The sequence below is a fragment of the Rhineura floridana genome, chromosome 8, assembly GCF_030035675.1.
Source record: "Rhineura floridana isolate rRhiFlo1 chromosome 8, rRhiFlo1.hap2, whole genome shotgun sequence".
Classification (NCBI taxonomy): Eukaryota; Metazoa; Chordata; class Lepidosauria; order Squamata; family Rhineuridae; genus Rhineura; species Rhineura floridana.
In genome coordinates this window covers 42336854-42352723 of record NC_084487.1, presented here as the reverse complement: position 1 = coordinate 42352723, position 15870 = coordinate 42336854, and the positions used below count along the sequence as shown (strand labels likewise).

Below are 15870 nucleotides of genomic sequence, written 5' to 3'. Positions count from 1 at the left end.
TGCAGAAGTATACAATTAATGTAGGGAAAAGAATTCTAAGTGGGGGAGCGGATCCCAAACCAGCTGAGTGAGGCATGCTGACTGACTGTTGGAGTAAAACCAAACAGAAAACCAGAGGGGGGAGGAAGAGAGGAATGTAGCATCAGTTTTGGCTGGAACCCAGAACAAGAGCTATCCATGCTGCAACATTTTATTGCAGGCTCCACTCGTGCTGTCTGGTTCACAACTGAAATCAGCAAACTCCAAAACTAAAGCAGAGGCCTCATCAGCCTGGAGTTTCATGCTGCAGCAAATCTAATGAACTGGGGAAGAAGAAAAAGTATTCCCCGTGTCTAAGTAAAGAGGGCAAGGATATTCTTGTTAAAGCAGCAATAACCACAGATCACACAGTTAGTAGCAGTGACTTACTCGCTTCTTCGGGTCATCTACTTTCCGAATAGATAGATTTTCCAATGGAATAATCCCCAGCGGCTCTTTGTCCTAGAAAACAATGCAGTGAGTTACTTTATTTATCAATTAATTAAATTTCTATCCTGCCCTTCCTCCCAGAAGGAGTTACCAGCCCAATGTGCACAGTGTCAATGAAGCTAGTAGTAGGAGCATCCTAGGTCACACCCACCCACTGAGGATGAGCAGTGGCAGAGAAAATTCCTAGCTCCCTGTCTGCATGACACTGCAGCAGCAGAAATGCAGCACCTGAGACAGGTGAGCCATGAAATACTCCCCATATAGTAGGGATCACCAAAGTGGTGCTCGCAGGCACTAATGTGCTTGCCAGTACCTCCTATGGCACTCAGGAAAGGTCTCAGTAAACATTCCCTCAAACATCCACAATGCATGACAGACTGCTCATCCCCATAGCATCCATTTTGTGTTATGCCACACCTTCAAAATGCCAAATAAGCCCAGTGGCCCAATAAGGTTTGTGATCCTTGCTATATGGCTAGAAAGCATGGAATGCCTCAAAATGTGTTTCTTATGAGTTTAGAATGGCAGCCAGGATCAGAATTTATGATACAGCCTAGAGAAGGGGGGCAGAGAAAGATGGCAGGAACATGGGGAAGACTGGATTGCAGTAATGTAATGGAAGAGAAAGAGGAGTTGGGGGGCCATTTTTCAGAGCTATCATCTGCTGGAGCCCCTGGGTAATTAATGGATCTTCCTTGCTCTGGCAAGTAAATGACCCAGTGTGCGGCAGCTGTGAAAAAGGCAAATTCCATGCTAGGGATCATTAGGAAAGGTATTGAAATGAAAACCGCCGATATAATAATGCTGTTATTACAGATCTAAGGTGTGACTGCATTTGGAATACTGTGTACACCTCAAAAAGCATATTGTGGAGGACTTCCGGGAAGGGTGACTTAGCCTGTGCCTGCTTTTGGGACGGGCTCCCGCCGCAAAAGAAGCTTATTCAGATATAAATCAGTCAAAACTTTTTTTTTTTGACTGATGAAACTTCTCCCGGGCAGGGAGAAACGAAGAGATTAACCTCAAAGCCTATTTTTGTTGGGAGGACTAGATTTCATTGATTTATGAGACGAAGTCCAGCCGACAAAGAAGGACGGATTTTCAACAAGCTCTATCTGATAAAGCGACACGTTCATCTTTTCTTTAGAGAGAGAACGGACTAACAGGCAAGCACCCTTCTTTCTATATTTTTTTATTTGACTTAAACTGTTGCAGTAAAAGGAGATTTGCCAGATTGATCGGCTTTGGACATCTTTTCGGTGAGCTATAACTCTTCTCTGCTATGCACTAATTAACAGCTTATCTCTGTTTTTGTTGCAAAAAGCTGTCCTGGATTTGCATTCTAAAGATATACACAGAAGAGAGATTTCTATTCCTGATTTCTATTCTGAAGAATATTATATTGTCTGAGACTACTCTCTTTTTGGTTTATTTTATTTTGACGAATCTGTTTCCTGACGACGCCATTAATTGTTTCGATCCTGGGAACTACATTTTGTTTTCCTAAGCATAGTGAGATAAGGCTGACTGCTCTGTTTATACTGTGATGTCATCAAGTTTGGAGTATTAACCCAATTGTTGCTGAAATAAGAAGTGGTTCTCTTATATTTTTCTTTTAAAATGGCAATCAAGAAAGTGGCTGAGAATCGGGAAGTAACTAGGTTTCAGAAAATAATGGATGAGATTGAGATAACGAAACGAACCCTGCGACAGGGTTGTAAGGAGCTGAAAATTGAATTGTGCAAAATGATCCAGGAGTTTAAAGAAATAGGGGTCCCTGTGAGAGAGGAGACCCTGGAGCCTGGAACAAACGTGGAACAGGAAAAAGATTTGGAATTTATGGATTTTAGAAATAAAATCTACTGTTTGGAATTCAATGTTATCTCTGAAGAAATTAATGAAGATATTAGAGATAAAGTTATCAATGGCATGGACAATCTTCTGGACTGGAATGATGTGATGGAGCCTAATATAGAGAAAACCTATGGAATTAACTGCAGCCATGTGACAAGGGAAAAACTTTCAAGAGATGAGCCAGTACATTTTGTAAAAAAGAACAGAGATATGATTTTACTGCAGTATTCCAGCAACCTATTCAGAATGGATGGCAAGAAAATATTTGGGATAGAGGGAATTCCCATTAGACTCTTACTATATGACTATGGTTATGACAGCAAGATTATTACGGAATACTGATAATGGAAGATTGGACACTGAAATTACTGGAGTTAACAAGACTATTGAAGATGGAAGATGGAAGATGGAACTAATAGGGATAATAGAATAATGGCTATTGAAATTATTGAACCTAACAGATTCTGATGAGATGGATTAATCGAAATGTTTATTTTGACTATGGTTATGACAATAAGATTATTATAATTATTAATGAGATGGATTAATCGACATGCTTATCTGGAGAAAAATTGATAGATATATTTCTTAAAGAATTGAAACCTCTCTTTGACTTTTTGTGGAAAGAATAAAGTAATGTTTATGAGATTTGATGATTAAGTAAGATAACTACTGGAGGAAAGTGATTTTATAATATGATTTAAGAGACAGGATTGTTATACATTGTAGACCTATAACTGATTTGATCTGTGACAAATGGGAAGTTAATATTTCTATGGTTATGACAGCAAGATTATTACGGAATACTGATAATGGAAGATTGGACACTGAAATTACTGGACTTAACAAGACTATTGAAGATGGAAGATGGAAGATGGAACTAATAGGGATAATAGAATAATGGCTATTGAAATTATTGAACCTAACAGATTCTGATGAGATGGATTAATCGAAATGTTTATTTTGACTATGGTTATGACAATAAGATTATTATAATTATTAATGAGATGGATTAATCGACATGCTTTTCTGGAGAAAAATTGATAGATATATTTCTTAAAGAATTGAAACCTCTCTTTGACTTTTTGTGGAAAGAATAAAGTAATGTTTATGAGATTTGATGATTAAGTAAGATAACTACTGGAGGAAAGTGATTTTATAATATGATTTAAGAGACAGGATTGTTATACATTGTAGACCTATAACTGATTTGATCTGTGACAAATGGGAAGTCAATATTTTACTTTTTATTTTTTTTTTGTCTAATTTTTTTTGATTTTGTTTTTTGTCTTTGAATGTTCTATGGTTTTGTTTTGTATGTTTTATGAAAATCTGAATAAAAATTATTGTAAAAAAAAAAAAAAAAAGCATATTGTGGAGCTGGAAAAGGTCCAGAAAAGTGCAACCAAGATGATCAAGGGAATGGAGTGACTCCCCTATGAGGAAAGGTTGCAGCATTTGGGGCTTTTTAGTTTAAAGGAAAGGCGAGTAAGAGGTGACATGATAGAACTTTATAAAATTATGCATAGCATGAAAAGAGTGCATAGAGAGAAGTTGTTCTCCCTCTCTCACAACACTAGAATTTGTGGACATCGAATCAAACTGAATGTTGGAAGATTCAAGACAGATGTGATACTTCACACAGCACATAGTTCAGCTATGGAGAGGGTAATGACGGCCATCAACTTGGAGGGCTTTAAAAGATTATTAGACAAATTCATGGAAGATAAAGGTATCAAAAGCTACTAGCCATGATGGCTATGCTCTGCCTCCATGTTTGGAGTCAGTATGCGTCTGAATACCAGTTGCCGCAAACCACAGGAGGAGAGAGGGCTCTTGTGCTCAGGTCCTGCTTGTGGGCTTCCCACAGGCATCTGGTTGGCCACTGTAAGAACAAGATAGTCGACTGGATGGGCCACTGGCCTGATCCAGCAGGCTCATGTTCTTATGTTTAAGTGATAACAAGCTTTCAAGTCCTTTTCTTTGATGGAATTTCTACTGTATGCTAGTAAGTTAAATGGTAACCCTTCTTTGCAAGATGGTTTGCATTTCTAATTAAAAAGCTTAAGACTCATTTGAGCTCAGTTCAATGGGTCTCACTGGCAGCACCTCTCCTGTCTAATCTGCCTGGGCTCTAATAATGGCCACAAAGTAGAACAGGGTCCTATTTTATTTATTATGCATTCCAGTCCCACCTTTCCTCCAAGGAGCTCGAGGCCGTGTACAAATATGGTTCTCTCTGTCTTGATTTTATCCTCACAGCAACCCTGTGAGGTAATTTAGGCCAAGAGACAGTGTCTAGCCCAAGGTCATCTAGCAAGCTCTATAGCTGAGTAGGGATTTTGAACCCTAGTCTTCCAGGTCCTGGTCCAACACTCTAACCACTACACCACACTGACTCTCACATTTCCCCCCACATTCTCTCAGATAAGGTTAAAAAAAAAAAAGCAGAGCTCTTACCGTGGTATATCCAAAATAGTACAGGCAGTTATCTGTCAAAATGAACCAACGGCGCTTCCAAGTTTTCACTCTGCCTCCTGGCACAAAAGGAATTTAGAATATGTTAAAATATGTTGCTCCACGCACACACGCAGCATACTTAATGCTGGATTAATCACTGAGCTACATTTGTTATGGCTTGGGTTAGGGTTAGAATTCTCCTTGAAGACTGAGTGTCCTGTTAGAACACTTTAGTACAAAGTGGCAGATGGTTTAGATGAAAGAAAAGCAACAATTGTTTCCCAGGTGTGGGGAAATCTAACATTGATTGCTCATCCTCATAATGTTGATGTGGCTAATTTTATTGTGGGTTTGATGTGGTGTTGTGAGCACTGGGTTTGGGTTCCTATCCCTGCTCCTGCTTGGCAATGATGCTTATTGAGTAGCCTCAGGCAAGTTACTATCCCTCAATATAATCTATCTTGCAAAAACAACAGCTAAAGTTTTTAAAAATACTACACTACCCTACATATCCCAGATCAGGGCTCAGGGGAAGCCAACATGGCTCCCCCCAGCTGGATTACAACTTTGAGGTGTGTTTGTCTCCATCACTAATAACTTTCAGGAGGAGTTTGAAAACCTTCCTGTTTACCAAGGCATTTGATGGCTGAAGGGGGCTGTTTCTGGCAACCTGAAGATCACCATTGAAAGAATATTCTTAACTGTGTTTTAGAATGTTTATAACTGTAATTGGGTTTTGGAATGTTTTAAATTGTTTTTAGAACTTTTTTCTTTTTCTTGTTATGTTTGCCACCCTGGGCTCCTTTGGGAGGAAGGGCAGGATATACATTCAATAAATAAATAATAATAACTCTCATCAATCATGGCAATTGGTCATGCTGACCGAGGCTGATGGGAGTTGTAGTCTATAACTTCTGGGGGACACCATGTTGGATATCCCTGCCGTAGACCCTGGGAGCAGCCAGGAAAGAACCCTAAGAACCAATAAATAGGGCCTTTGTATCGTTCGAGCTGATCCCCACACCCACACCTGAGCATCTTCTGAAAATGTCATTTCCCTAGGACTACCCTCTCTGTGTCTCCCTCCAGCCCCAAGAACACAGAGCAAGAACCAGGCCAGATGAGGCCAGAGCAAGCAATTTCTTGTCATGCTAGCTAAAGTCAGACTGTGCATTTAAAAAAAAAAGGGGGGGGAGTGAATCTCTAGGGAATGCATAGCAGAATTGAACACCAGGGGTCACTGTCACCCCACTACAACACAAGGCTGGCTGGCTGGCTGCTGCAGTCCTGGGCTAATTAGGAGACTTCCTTGAGGGAGGGATGAGTTAGAGGTGGAGGGGAAGCAGCAAGATTTTCAGCAAAAAGCAAATGTGTTACCTAGTTTAAGGAGCCAGCCTTCCCGACTGGGGTTGAAGAAAGTATGGGTGAGATCATTTCCGTCGTCCTCTGGAATGGAGAACGGTTCGCTCTTGATGCTATCAAACAAACTCTGCCAAAGAAAAAGGAAAGTCCTGAAGGCTCTCCCCATAGGATGCTGCCTTATACTAGGTCACTGTCCATCTGGTCCAGTATTGTCAAAGGTGACTGAGAGCAGCGGCTGTCCAAGGTCTCAGGCAGAGGCCTTTCCCATCACCTGCTCCTTTTAACTGGAGATGCTGGGGACTCCATTAGGGACCTTTTGCATTCAAAGCATGTGCTCTGCCACGGAGCTCTGTCCCCCTCCCCCTTTCCCTTTGCTCCTGCCTGCCGGAAATCATCCCAAACTCTGGTCCGTAAGTATCATTCAGGTGGTCTACAGCATGTCCACATTAAATATTCATGTTGATTGTTAAGTGCATTTTATTGCTTTTTTATTTCTTATGTTGTACTTTATGATATTACACTTTGAATTCTATGGAGTGTAAATTAATTCACTAAAATATAACATAAGAAAAAGAAGCAATGAAAACACTGTTAAAATCATACAGCATCTAGCACAGGCAGAAAGTGGTCCACCAAGACCCTCAACAAATTTCAGTTTCTTTGTTGGGGAAAAAAAAGTTTTGGAACTCCTGTCCCAAGGTTAAACACATAGGCCAAAATGGGAATTACCTGTGGTTTGCACAGCCACACCCACTTACACACACACACCCAGCCAGCTTGCTTGAATATAGCTTGCCTGAGATGGAAATGAATGACTGGAAACTACCTATACCATAATGACAGCCCTGCATAGTCCAAAAGAACTTATGCACAGGTAAGCACAGTAAGACTGGCCCATCAAAATGGATCTGGTGCCCAGAGCAAGGACAACTTAGGATAGTATCCAATTAACATATTCTATCAGTGCAAGGATTTCTGCTTGCTCAACAGAACATCCCCCTTTTCTCTTCTGTGCCCCACACCCTCCCCAAATCTCCTCTGGGTGGTTGGGGGAACCCCTAGAACAGATTTAGCAGACCCCAGGAGTAGGGGCAATCTATAGGGGCAATCTACTGTGCTTGCAGTATATGGGAAGGAATCTAGGGCAGCCTTTCCCAACCTTTAGGTCCCCAGATGTTGCTAAACTACAATTCCCATCATTCCTGACCATTGGCCATGCTGGCTGGAGCGGATGGGAGTTGGTCCAACAGAGGGTTGTCAGGCTCAGGGCCTGAGAATGATTCTGTATCTTTAAGAGAACAGAAAATTCAGCCAAGTGCATGTTTTCTTGCAACACTACAATGGGAAAAAACACAAGGTGAAATTCCTCCTTCCCCCTGCACAACTTTTAAAGATACAGAAGACCTCTTGGAGGTCGGGCCTGGCAACCAAAAGGTCTTCTGTATCTTTAAAAGTTGTGCAGGGGGAAGGGGGAATTTCACCTTGTGGTTTTTCCCATTACAGTGTTGCAAGAAAACATGCACTTGGCTGAATTTCTCTTCTCTTAAAGATACAGAATTATTCTCAGGCCTGAGCCTGGCAACCCTAGTCCAACAACATCTGGGGACCAAAAGGTTTGGAAAGGCTGATCTAGGGGAACGTCAGAAAACAGAACAGGGTTGCCTCCACACTGGAGCTCTTTAGTATTTAATATACTGCTGTATAATAAATGCCTTTCCTCATGGCCAAGATCCATCTATAACATTTACTCAAGATAGAGCAAGTCAAATTCAGCAAACGTGCCTTGCAACATTAATTCACAGCTTCCTGCTTATAGGTTCAGCCATTTTATTGCTTGCTGTTGAGCATGGATGTTTTTATGAACAGCCTCTTCACTATCCTTGTGTGTGTGTGTGTGTGTGTGTGTGTGTGTGTGTGTGTGTGTGTGTGTGTGTGTTTAATTACTTATTGCCTCTTATAGGGTGATATCCAATGCTGGTGATACTCACAATAGACTCACTGAAACTAATGGCCTTAAATCTCAGCATGATTAAGTTATATATTGTCCAAAATGTTTTTCTTTTTACAATTAAAAATTAAAAGACCAAGTAAAGTACACAAACGCACACCCCATCCAGGAACACAAACTGATAAGGAGCAATTAAGAGGCTATTCATCAGCAATCTTGGGCTAAACATGAAACAAAAGAGCTGTAAATGCCAGCAGGAAGCTTTTAATTAACATCACAAGAGCCCTGAATTGCCTTAATATTGCTTTGCCTGTGCACACTGGACAGGCTGGCACCAAAATTCATTTCAAATTTTAAAAATAGCCAAAAATCAGGTCTGAAAAATAGACTGTAGGCCAACATATAAAAGAGTAGAATGCAAATTTTGTCAATGATGTAAAAAGTGAGTGGACAGAAGATGACACTTCAAGAGAAAACGACTAGTGTAGAAGCAACCCAGACATCAGCACCTTCCACAGTATCCCTCCTTGTGGCCATTTGTCCTTGCCACCCCACTTCTTGCCTTGCCATGAATCCATTTCATCCTCTCATCTCTCTGCTTTTAAAATTGTATATTTGTTTTAATGTTCAATGTTTTTAATTTTTGTAAACCGCCCAGAGAGCCTTGGCTACAGGGTGGAATACACATGTAATAAATAAATAAATAAATAAATAATTCTCTGCCTTTCATTCATATCAAACTTGATTCTTGTTCTCCAAATAAATTATGTAAAATAAAAGCATATGCAAATCTCTATTCTATACTCAGCAAATGAATTTTCTTTATAGGCTTTTCCCCCCAAATCTGGAGGAACATAAAGTCCTGATGATGCACATCTGACTCACTGATAAGGGGATTTTCTCATGTCTTGTCCAGTAATGTAGTGACACTGGGACTTCTGGAATCTGATGTCACATATTATGTAATGTCCCTGCAACTTCCTCCAAACTGCCACAAGCAGAAAACTGTCTTTTTACACACAAGCCATTTAGTAGTTCCTATGTAATATCAGTTGCCTCCTCAGTGAAGTTCTAGAAGAATTTTTGATAGGTAGATTTCTGCAGGCATTTCACAAAAAGGAATTGCAAAATCCCTACAGCAATGGCACTGTAGTATTAACTAATAAAAGATGTTGTGAAGCTTCCTCTGGCTGTCTGACCCAAAAGCAAAAACCTGTTTAGGATGTGGTCTTTCTTAGTGCCTTGTAATCAGACACCTTCAATGTCTCCAGTGGCAAGGACATCACTAGTGTATCTAAAGGTGAGCAGCATTTTAATAATAATAATAATAAATAATAAATTTAATTTCTTCATCGCCTATCTGGCCAATGGCCACTCTAGGCGACTTACAAAATTATTAAAATACAATTAATAAAATACAGTAATACAATAAAAACAATAGATCTACAACAACAATATTAAAACTGGGTAGGAGGCATTACAATTATATCGATTAACCCTCCCCGGATACCCCGAAGGCCTGCTGAAAAAGCCAGGTCTTTAAGGCTTTCCGAAATACATTTAGGGAAGAGGCATGCCAGAGATCTTGTGGGAGGGAGTTCCACAGAGTGGGGGCCACCACTGAGAATGCCCTCTCTCTTGTACCCGCCAATCTGGCTGTTTTTGTTGGCGGGATTGAGAGAAGGCCCTGTGTGGCCGATCTTGTCGGGTGGCATAATTGGTGGCGTTGAAGGCGCTCCATGAGATAAATTGGGCCGAAACCGTATAGGGATTTAAAGGTCAATACCAACACCTTGAATTGGGCTCAGAAAACAACTGGAAGCCAGTGTAGGTCGAACAACACTGGTGTGATGTGATCTCGGCGGTGACTATTCGTAAGTAGTCGAGCTGCCGCATTTTGTATCAGTTGTAATTTCCGGACCGTTTTCAAGGGTAACCCCACGTAGAGCGCATTACAGTAGTCCAAACGAGAGGTGATCAGGGCGTGTACCACCAGTGGGAGCTGATGAACAGGAAGGTAGGGTTGCAGCCTTCGTATGAGGTGTAGTTGGTACCAGGCTGCCCGGCTCACTGCCGAAATCTGAGCCTCCATGGACAGCCTGGAATCAAGCACAACCCCAAGGCTGCGGACCTGGTCCTTTAGGGGTAAACTCACCCCATTGAACTTTCTGGCAAACCCCCCCATCTTCAAAAATTGAACACAGATCAAAGCAAGGTGCTTGCTTTGATCATAGAAAAAGTATGAAAGTTTTAGAGAGCTAGATGTGTGCAGGTGTGTGTGTGAGGTTGAGAGAGAGAGAGATCCTGCAACAAAATGGTGCAGCATATCCCACTGCTCAGAGGACCACTCCTGTGTAGTGGTGCTTCAGCCTGTCTGGAACCAGGAGCCTTATAGTGCTTTTCAGGCATCCTAGCAGGCAAAGATGTTTCAGGGAGAGGGAGGGGGGAAAGACACATTTTCTTGTCCTACCCCCTGAAGCCTTTCCTTGTTGTGCTGTATAGCACTATAGGGCTCAGATTTGGAGCTATCTGTCAGCCTTGACTCTGAACATTTTATAGATATAGTGGGTGATATTTTAGAGATAGGGAAAGGAAAAAGGTCTTCTTTGTCTTTCCCACTTTTCTGCAGCATCCCTGGGTATTGCAGGGAGGGGAGTTTAATCTCTTGGCACACACATCCCTCCCACAAACCCTAATCCCCCTTCCAGCTTACTTATTATGTGTTCTTAGAGACTTGAGTAGGCCAATCCTCTCTTCTTCCCTGCTCCAATTTCCTTCCCTCTTTCCTCATTTGACACTTCAACATTCTGTACGGCCTGTAAGCTCATCAGTCATTGTCAGATCATTTTGGGGATTTTCTTTTAAACTTCTATACATCTGCAAACCTAGGGAGTCCTCCAACAACCTTGTTTTTGGGTAGCCCCATTTCTGTTCTAAACTGGTAGGCACTCAATCACCCAAATTTGCATATATATAAGGGATGGGTGAGAAATTCAATTCAGTTCACATCTAAAGCCAAATCTATCAAATTCGCACATTCAGAAACAATATAAGAAGTGAAACTCAGCCATCCTTCGAAAGTTGCACTTGCTTGAATTTTGCAGTGCATTTCACCAACCAACCAATGTTTACAAAGGGACATATGTTAGGGGAATGTATGCATAAAAATAAATATATGAGTGAAAATAACATACAAAACTGGTTGCAAAAATGTGTTATATTAGTCAAAACTGCCTACAAAAATCTGTTTTATTACAAAAAAATGCACTAAAATGCTGGAGAATTTTCATGAGGATTTTTTTTAAAAAAATCACAAATTGCTGCAGAAATGTGGAGAACTGAATTTAAGATTGGAAAAATGAGAAACTGAGACAACAAAATTTACAGATCTTTCCGTCCCAGACAGACAGACAGATATTGGGGGGGTTGGGTAAAAAAAAAAAAAAGAGGTTCCTGTACTCAAATCTTGCCATGGGCAGCAGAAAAAGAGGTGCCGGTACTGTGTAGCAGTGAGTTCCATCACAAAAAAGCACTATATTATAATTTATAAACAAATCAGTAAACGTATCGTTCTACTAAGGCAGAGTGTATATATGTAAAAGTTAACACATATTATGTGCCTATGAAAATAATCACATGCAATCAAATAAATAACTCTATCAACATTCCCTGAGGAGCCAGCGTCAGTCTTGCAGAAAACCTGAACTCATTAAGGGCTACAAAAAAGTGGAGGAAGCTAATATTTCTAGTGCAGAGGGAAGAATGACTCATGATGTCCTCTGAAGCTTTGGAAGAAATGTCCACACCTACGAAAGATGATGGCTCCTTTCCTGTACAAGTCCATTCACTGTCTCCCAGAGAGCTCACGTATCTAGGGTTCATTATGAAGGTGTGATTCCAAAACCACCTGCCATGGGGTGAATTGTGGCATAGGAGGAGTGTGATACACACACAATTATATGGAAGTTTATGATGACAGTGGTTTTCAACCTGCCACCCTCATGTGTTTACTGAATGAGTTTCGGGATAACAAGATCCTCCACTGCCATGCCAGCTGGTCATGCCCCCCCTTCAGTGGAAGAGTAAAGGGACCTGATGCACATATGTACATGTATATGACTCTTCCATATGAACAGGAATCCTGATTGGTCATGGTTCCCATTCATGTGAAGGAGCCGCATGTGTACATCTGTATACGTGTATAACACTTTCACCAAATGTGGTGATATGGGGGGGGTAGCCAGCGTTCATACCATTCTCCTTCCATGTGGGAGGGATCATTTGAACTTGTCTTAGTAAACCTATGGTTTTCAGAATACTGGTTTTACTGATTGGATGTGATTATTTCCATGCATATCTGTTGCATTTTGTATGTTTTGCAGATGCATACTGCGTTTTAACTGGATTCTAGTTTTACTTGTTCTATAAACTGTGTGTATTTTTAAAATATAAATTCAACTCTCATTTGTGCTTCCCCCCCCCCGTACATTAGTGGTCCTTCCTTGGATCTGCATTGGCTTATAGCAACTTCCTTTTCTGTTTCAGTTTTCTTAAGGTTAGAGAGCATACAGAAATCCAACAGATTAAGTCTCCATTATTTTATGCCCATGTGGGGAAAACCACACCTGTTGGATTTCTGAATGACACACAATGTTTAAAAACACAGGAATCCTACCAGACAATGCTAAGTATATATCAGTTTGAGCTACCAGTTTTAGCCTGGACTCTGGAGTCATCTAAGATTTATCTAAGGTTTGTTTGTCCTTTCTTATATGAATTTCCAATAGTTCACAGTTTCTGTCTACCCTTCCCCTCTCATTTTCTGGCACAATGCATCTTTCAATCCCACAGAAATATTTTCAGCTCTTGGACCCTTTCCAGAATGAATGGAAGCAAATCTGACTGCTGGTGCCATTCACTGTATATAACCAATGACAAATACCCACAGCCTATCCTCGCCCACTGCACCCTGATCGATAAAACCCAACCCAGTGGGTTCATTTTTCTCTTCTGGGATGGCCATTACTATGCAGCATAGGTGAATATGTGAGCTCAACCATTCTTGAAGAGGTATATCTCTCTTAGCTTCCAGAGGACAGGGAAAATAAAAAAGTGCAAAGCTTTCTTACCCTCAGAAGTGCTTCATGAAGGTCCCCTCCATCATTGATGCCTCTGTTCATGGACACAAACCTCTCAAAGGGAGGCTTGTCTTTGACATTTGGGTTGTGCAGGCTGGTGTTCAACATTATGACAGAGAAAGAGAGGATATAACAGGTGTCTGCCAAATAAAAGAAATGAGTGGGTGAGTGGTATGCCAAACACCAATGGTTTCTAGGTGGAGGGGTAGTCAGAAAGTCCTCAGCAAAATGCTATCCAGTGAGACTCCTTCTCCATAGCCATGGACCTTGACAGTTCCAGGTGGCAACAATTTAGCAACCCCCTCCCTGCAAACAATGTTCTGAACACAGTTGAAATCTAAGGCATGGGGGGGCACAGGAGAATGTATGACTGTTGCCATAAAATCATGGCAGGCACCATATTTTTTTAGTAACCATCTTCCCCCCCCCAACAATATCACAGAAGTTGAGTCAACTTCTGAAAAATCATGGTGGCCATCATGAGCTGGTAAAAACAAAGAGAAGATCCAGGGGAGGCATCAGTCGTGGGTCCTGCTGAGGTGCTGAGATGCTGGAGGCAGCAGCCTACAGATAACAAGTGCTGATGTTGACTCTGTTGGTGAAACAGAGGTGCCTAGGCTGGGACTAGGGTGTCTGAAAGAGCACATTTTCCTTGTGCACAGAGTATATCTTTAGAGGGCCTCCTTTGGGTGTCCACTTTGTCTAAAGGAAGGTGGCTGGTGACCAGGTAGAGGACTCTTTTTGTGGTGGTGCCTCATCTCTGGGAATTCTTTCCCCAAAGAGTTAGATGTCTTTTAGGAGCCAGGCCAAAGACATTTTTGCTTCTCCTTGCCTTTTAATCTTTTTAACACCTTCATTTGAACATTGACTGTATTATTGTGCCACTTTTACTACTGTTTCTAATCCTATTTTGTGTCCTTTTTATTTTTATTTGTGTTTTAAATTTTATTTGTGTTAGATGCCTTAAGAACATGATGTGTTGAAGAGTGGATTTTTTTAAAGAATTGCATACATAAATTATCAGATCTCTGGCAAGGAAGCTTGCAGGATGGGCATCTTAGCAAGCTTAAAAAGATACTCATTTTGGATGGACTGGATGGATACAGTTGAATAGGGTGGACCTGCTTTGTAAGTTCATAGAATCATAGAATCATAGAGTTGGGAGGGGCCCTGCAGGCCATCGAGTCCAACCCCCTGCTCACAGCAGGAAATCCACAGCTAGAGCATCTCCCGCAGATAGCTGTCCAGCCTTCAGGTTTCTTTTTCAGTTGTTTTCTGTGTATCTGGAAAAAGGTTATCATCCAAGTCTACATGTAATAGCAAGAAAGAAATCCAATGATGGGTGACTGCTAAACTAAACTCCCCCCAAAACCAGAGGAGCGGGAGAAATTGCTTCAAAGTTTTCAGGAAGGGATTGCCACTTACCATATTTAACCTTAGGATTTGTAATTTTTCCTTGATTTTTTAAAAAAGCGCCATGCTTTAAAAAGTGGCATAAGGCTCTTTCTACAGCCTCCTGCCTACTCCGCTTCCTGGAATGCCTTCAGAGCAATCCCACATCACACTGCATCACTCCAACGGCGTCTTGGGGAGTGTGACTAGTGGGGAGTGATGTGAGACTCTCTCCACATTGTCATACTGGCCGCAGCTCCTGGCAAAAACTAGTAAGGTAAGCAGCAACTCCCTCCCAAAAATGTTGCAGAAATTTCTCCCACCCCCTTCCACAAGAAAGCACCAGACAATTGTCCCCTGTTGTCACAGGTGGAGAATAGTTTTAGGAAGCCCGTGGGGGGTGTTCATAAATGACCATAACTTGAGTATGGCAGTAGCAGTAGAAAGGAAAAGGATGGGTCAGCATGTGGGTGCTAATTGTGGTAGTGTGGGAGCAGTGTGAGGTTTAGCAGAGGAGTTGAAGTAGAGAGCAAAAATATAAAGCTAGGGAAGGAGGAGAAGAACTGCGTCTCAACCAGTTCAACCTACTGGCTACTAGGACTAGCCTTTGGTGCATTTGTCAAAATTCTAAATAAATGTTCCCCTCCTTCAGGGATAGCTATCAAGGTGCCCTCCAGGTGTTGTGGACTAGAGTTCTCATGAGCTCCAGCTAGCATGGCCAATGGACAGGGATGAAGAGAGTTATGATTCAGCAATATCTGGAGGACACCACCTTGGCTACCTCTGCACTACATCCTCCTCCACAACTACCTGTTGACTGGAAGACTCCTGGGTTGCACTGACAATACCGGTTGGCAAAAGCTTCCATCATGCGGTCAATCTTCTGTGCCTCCCCAGGCAACCGGAAGCTCCACAGGAACTGCCTGTGAATGAGAAGACAAATTATCAGAGTCTTCTCATTGGCATAAGAATGGGAGAGTCTGCCACTTCAATTGAAAAAGATGCAATTCCTGGGAATCTTAATTCTCCTGACACATGATTAGTAATCACATGGTGATTACTAAATTGCAAAAGTCCTCAAGATTTTATAGTTTAGATTAGGTTCCTTTCTACAAGAAACTGGAACATAACTAGAATCCTGCATGAAGTCACTTTATTATTATTATTATTAAATTTTATTTATACCCCGCCTTTCGGCCAAAGACCCTCAAGGCAGCTTACAAGGAAAAATAAACGCAGGTATAAAAA

General features: G+C 41.4%; 1 protein-coding gene across 4 annotated transcripts in view; it reads right to left on the bottom strand.

The window, feature by feature from the left end:
* Positions 1–15870, bottom strand: part of CYTH4 (cytohesin 4) — a 54611-nt gene that overhangs the window by 13204 nt on the left and 25537 nt on the right. For all 4 annotated transcript variants that reach the window (XM_061582794.1, XM_061582795.1, XM_061582797.1 and 1 more), the window contains 5 exons: positions 15433–15545; positions 13222–13370; positions 6160–6271; positions 4783–4859; positions 409–480 (listed from right to left, as the gene is read on the bottom strand). In XM_061582794.1, the coding sequence (XP_061438778.1) occupies positions 409–480; positions 4783–4859; positions 6160–6271; positions 13222–13370; positions 15433–15545 (523 nt within the window). The remainder of the gene's footprint in view (positions 1–408; positions 481–4782; positions 4860–6159; positions 6272–13221; positions 13371–15432; positions 15546–15870) is intronic.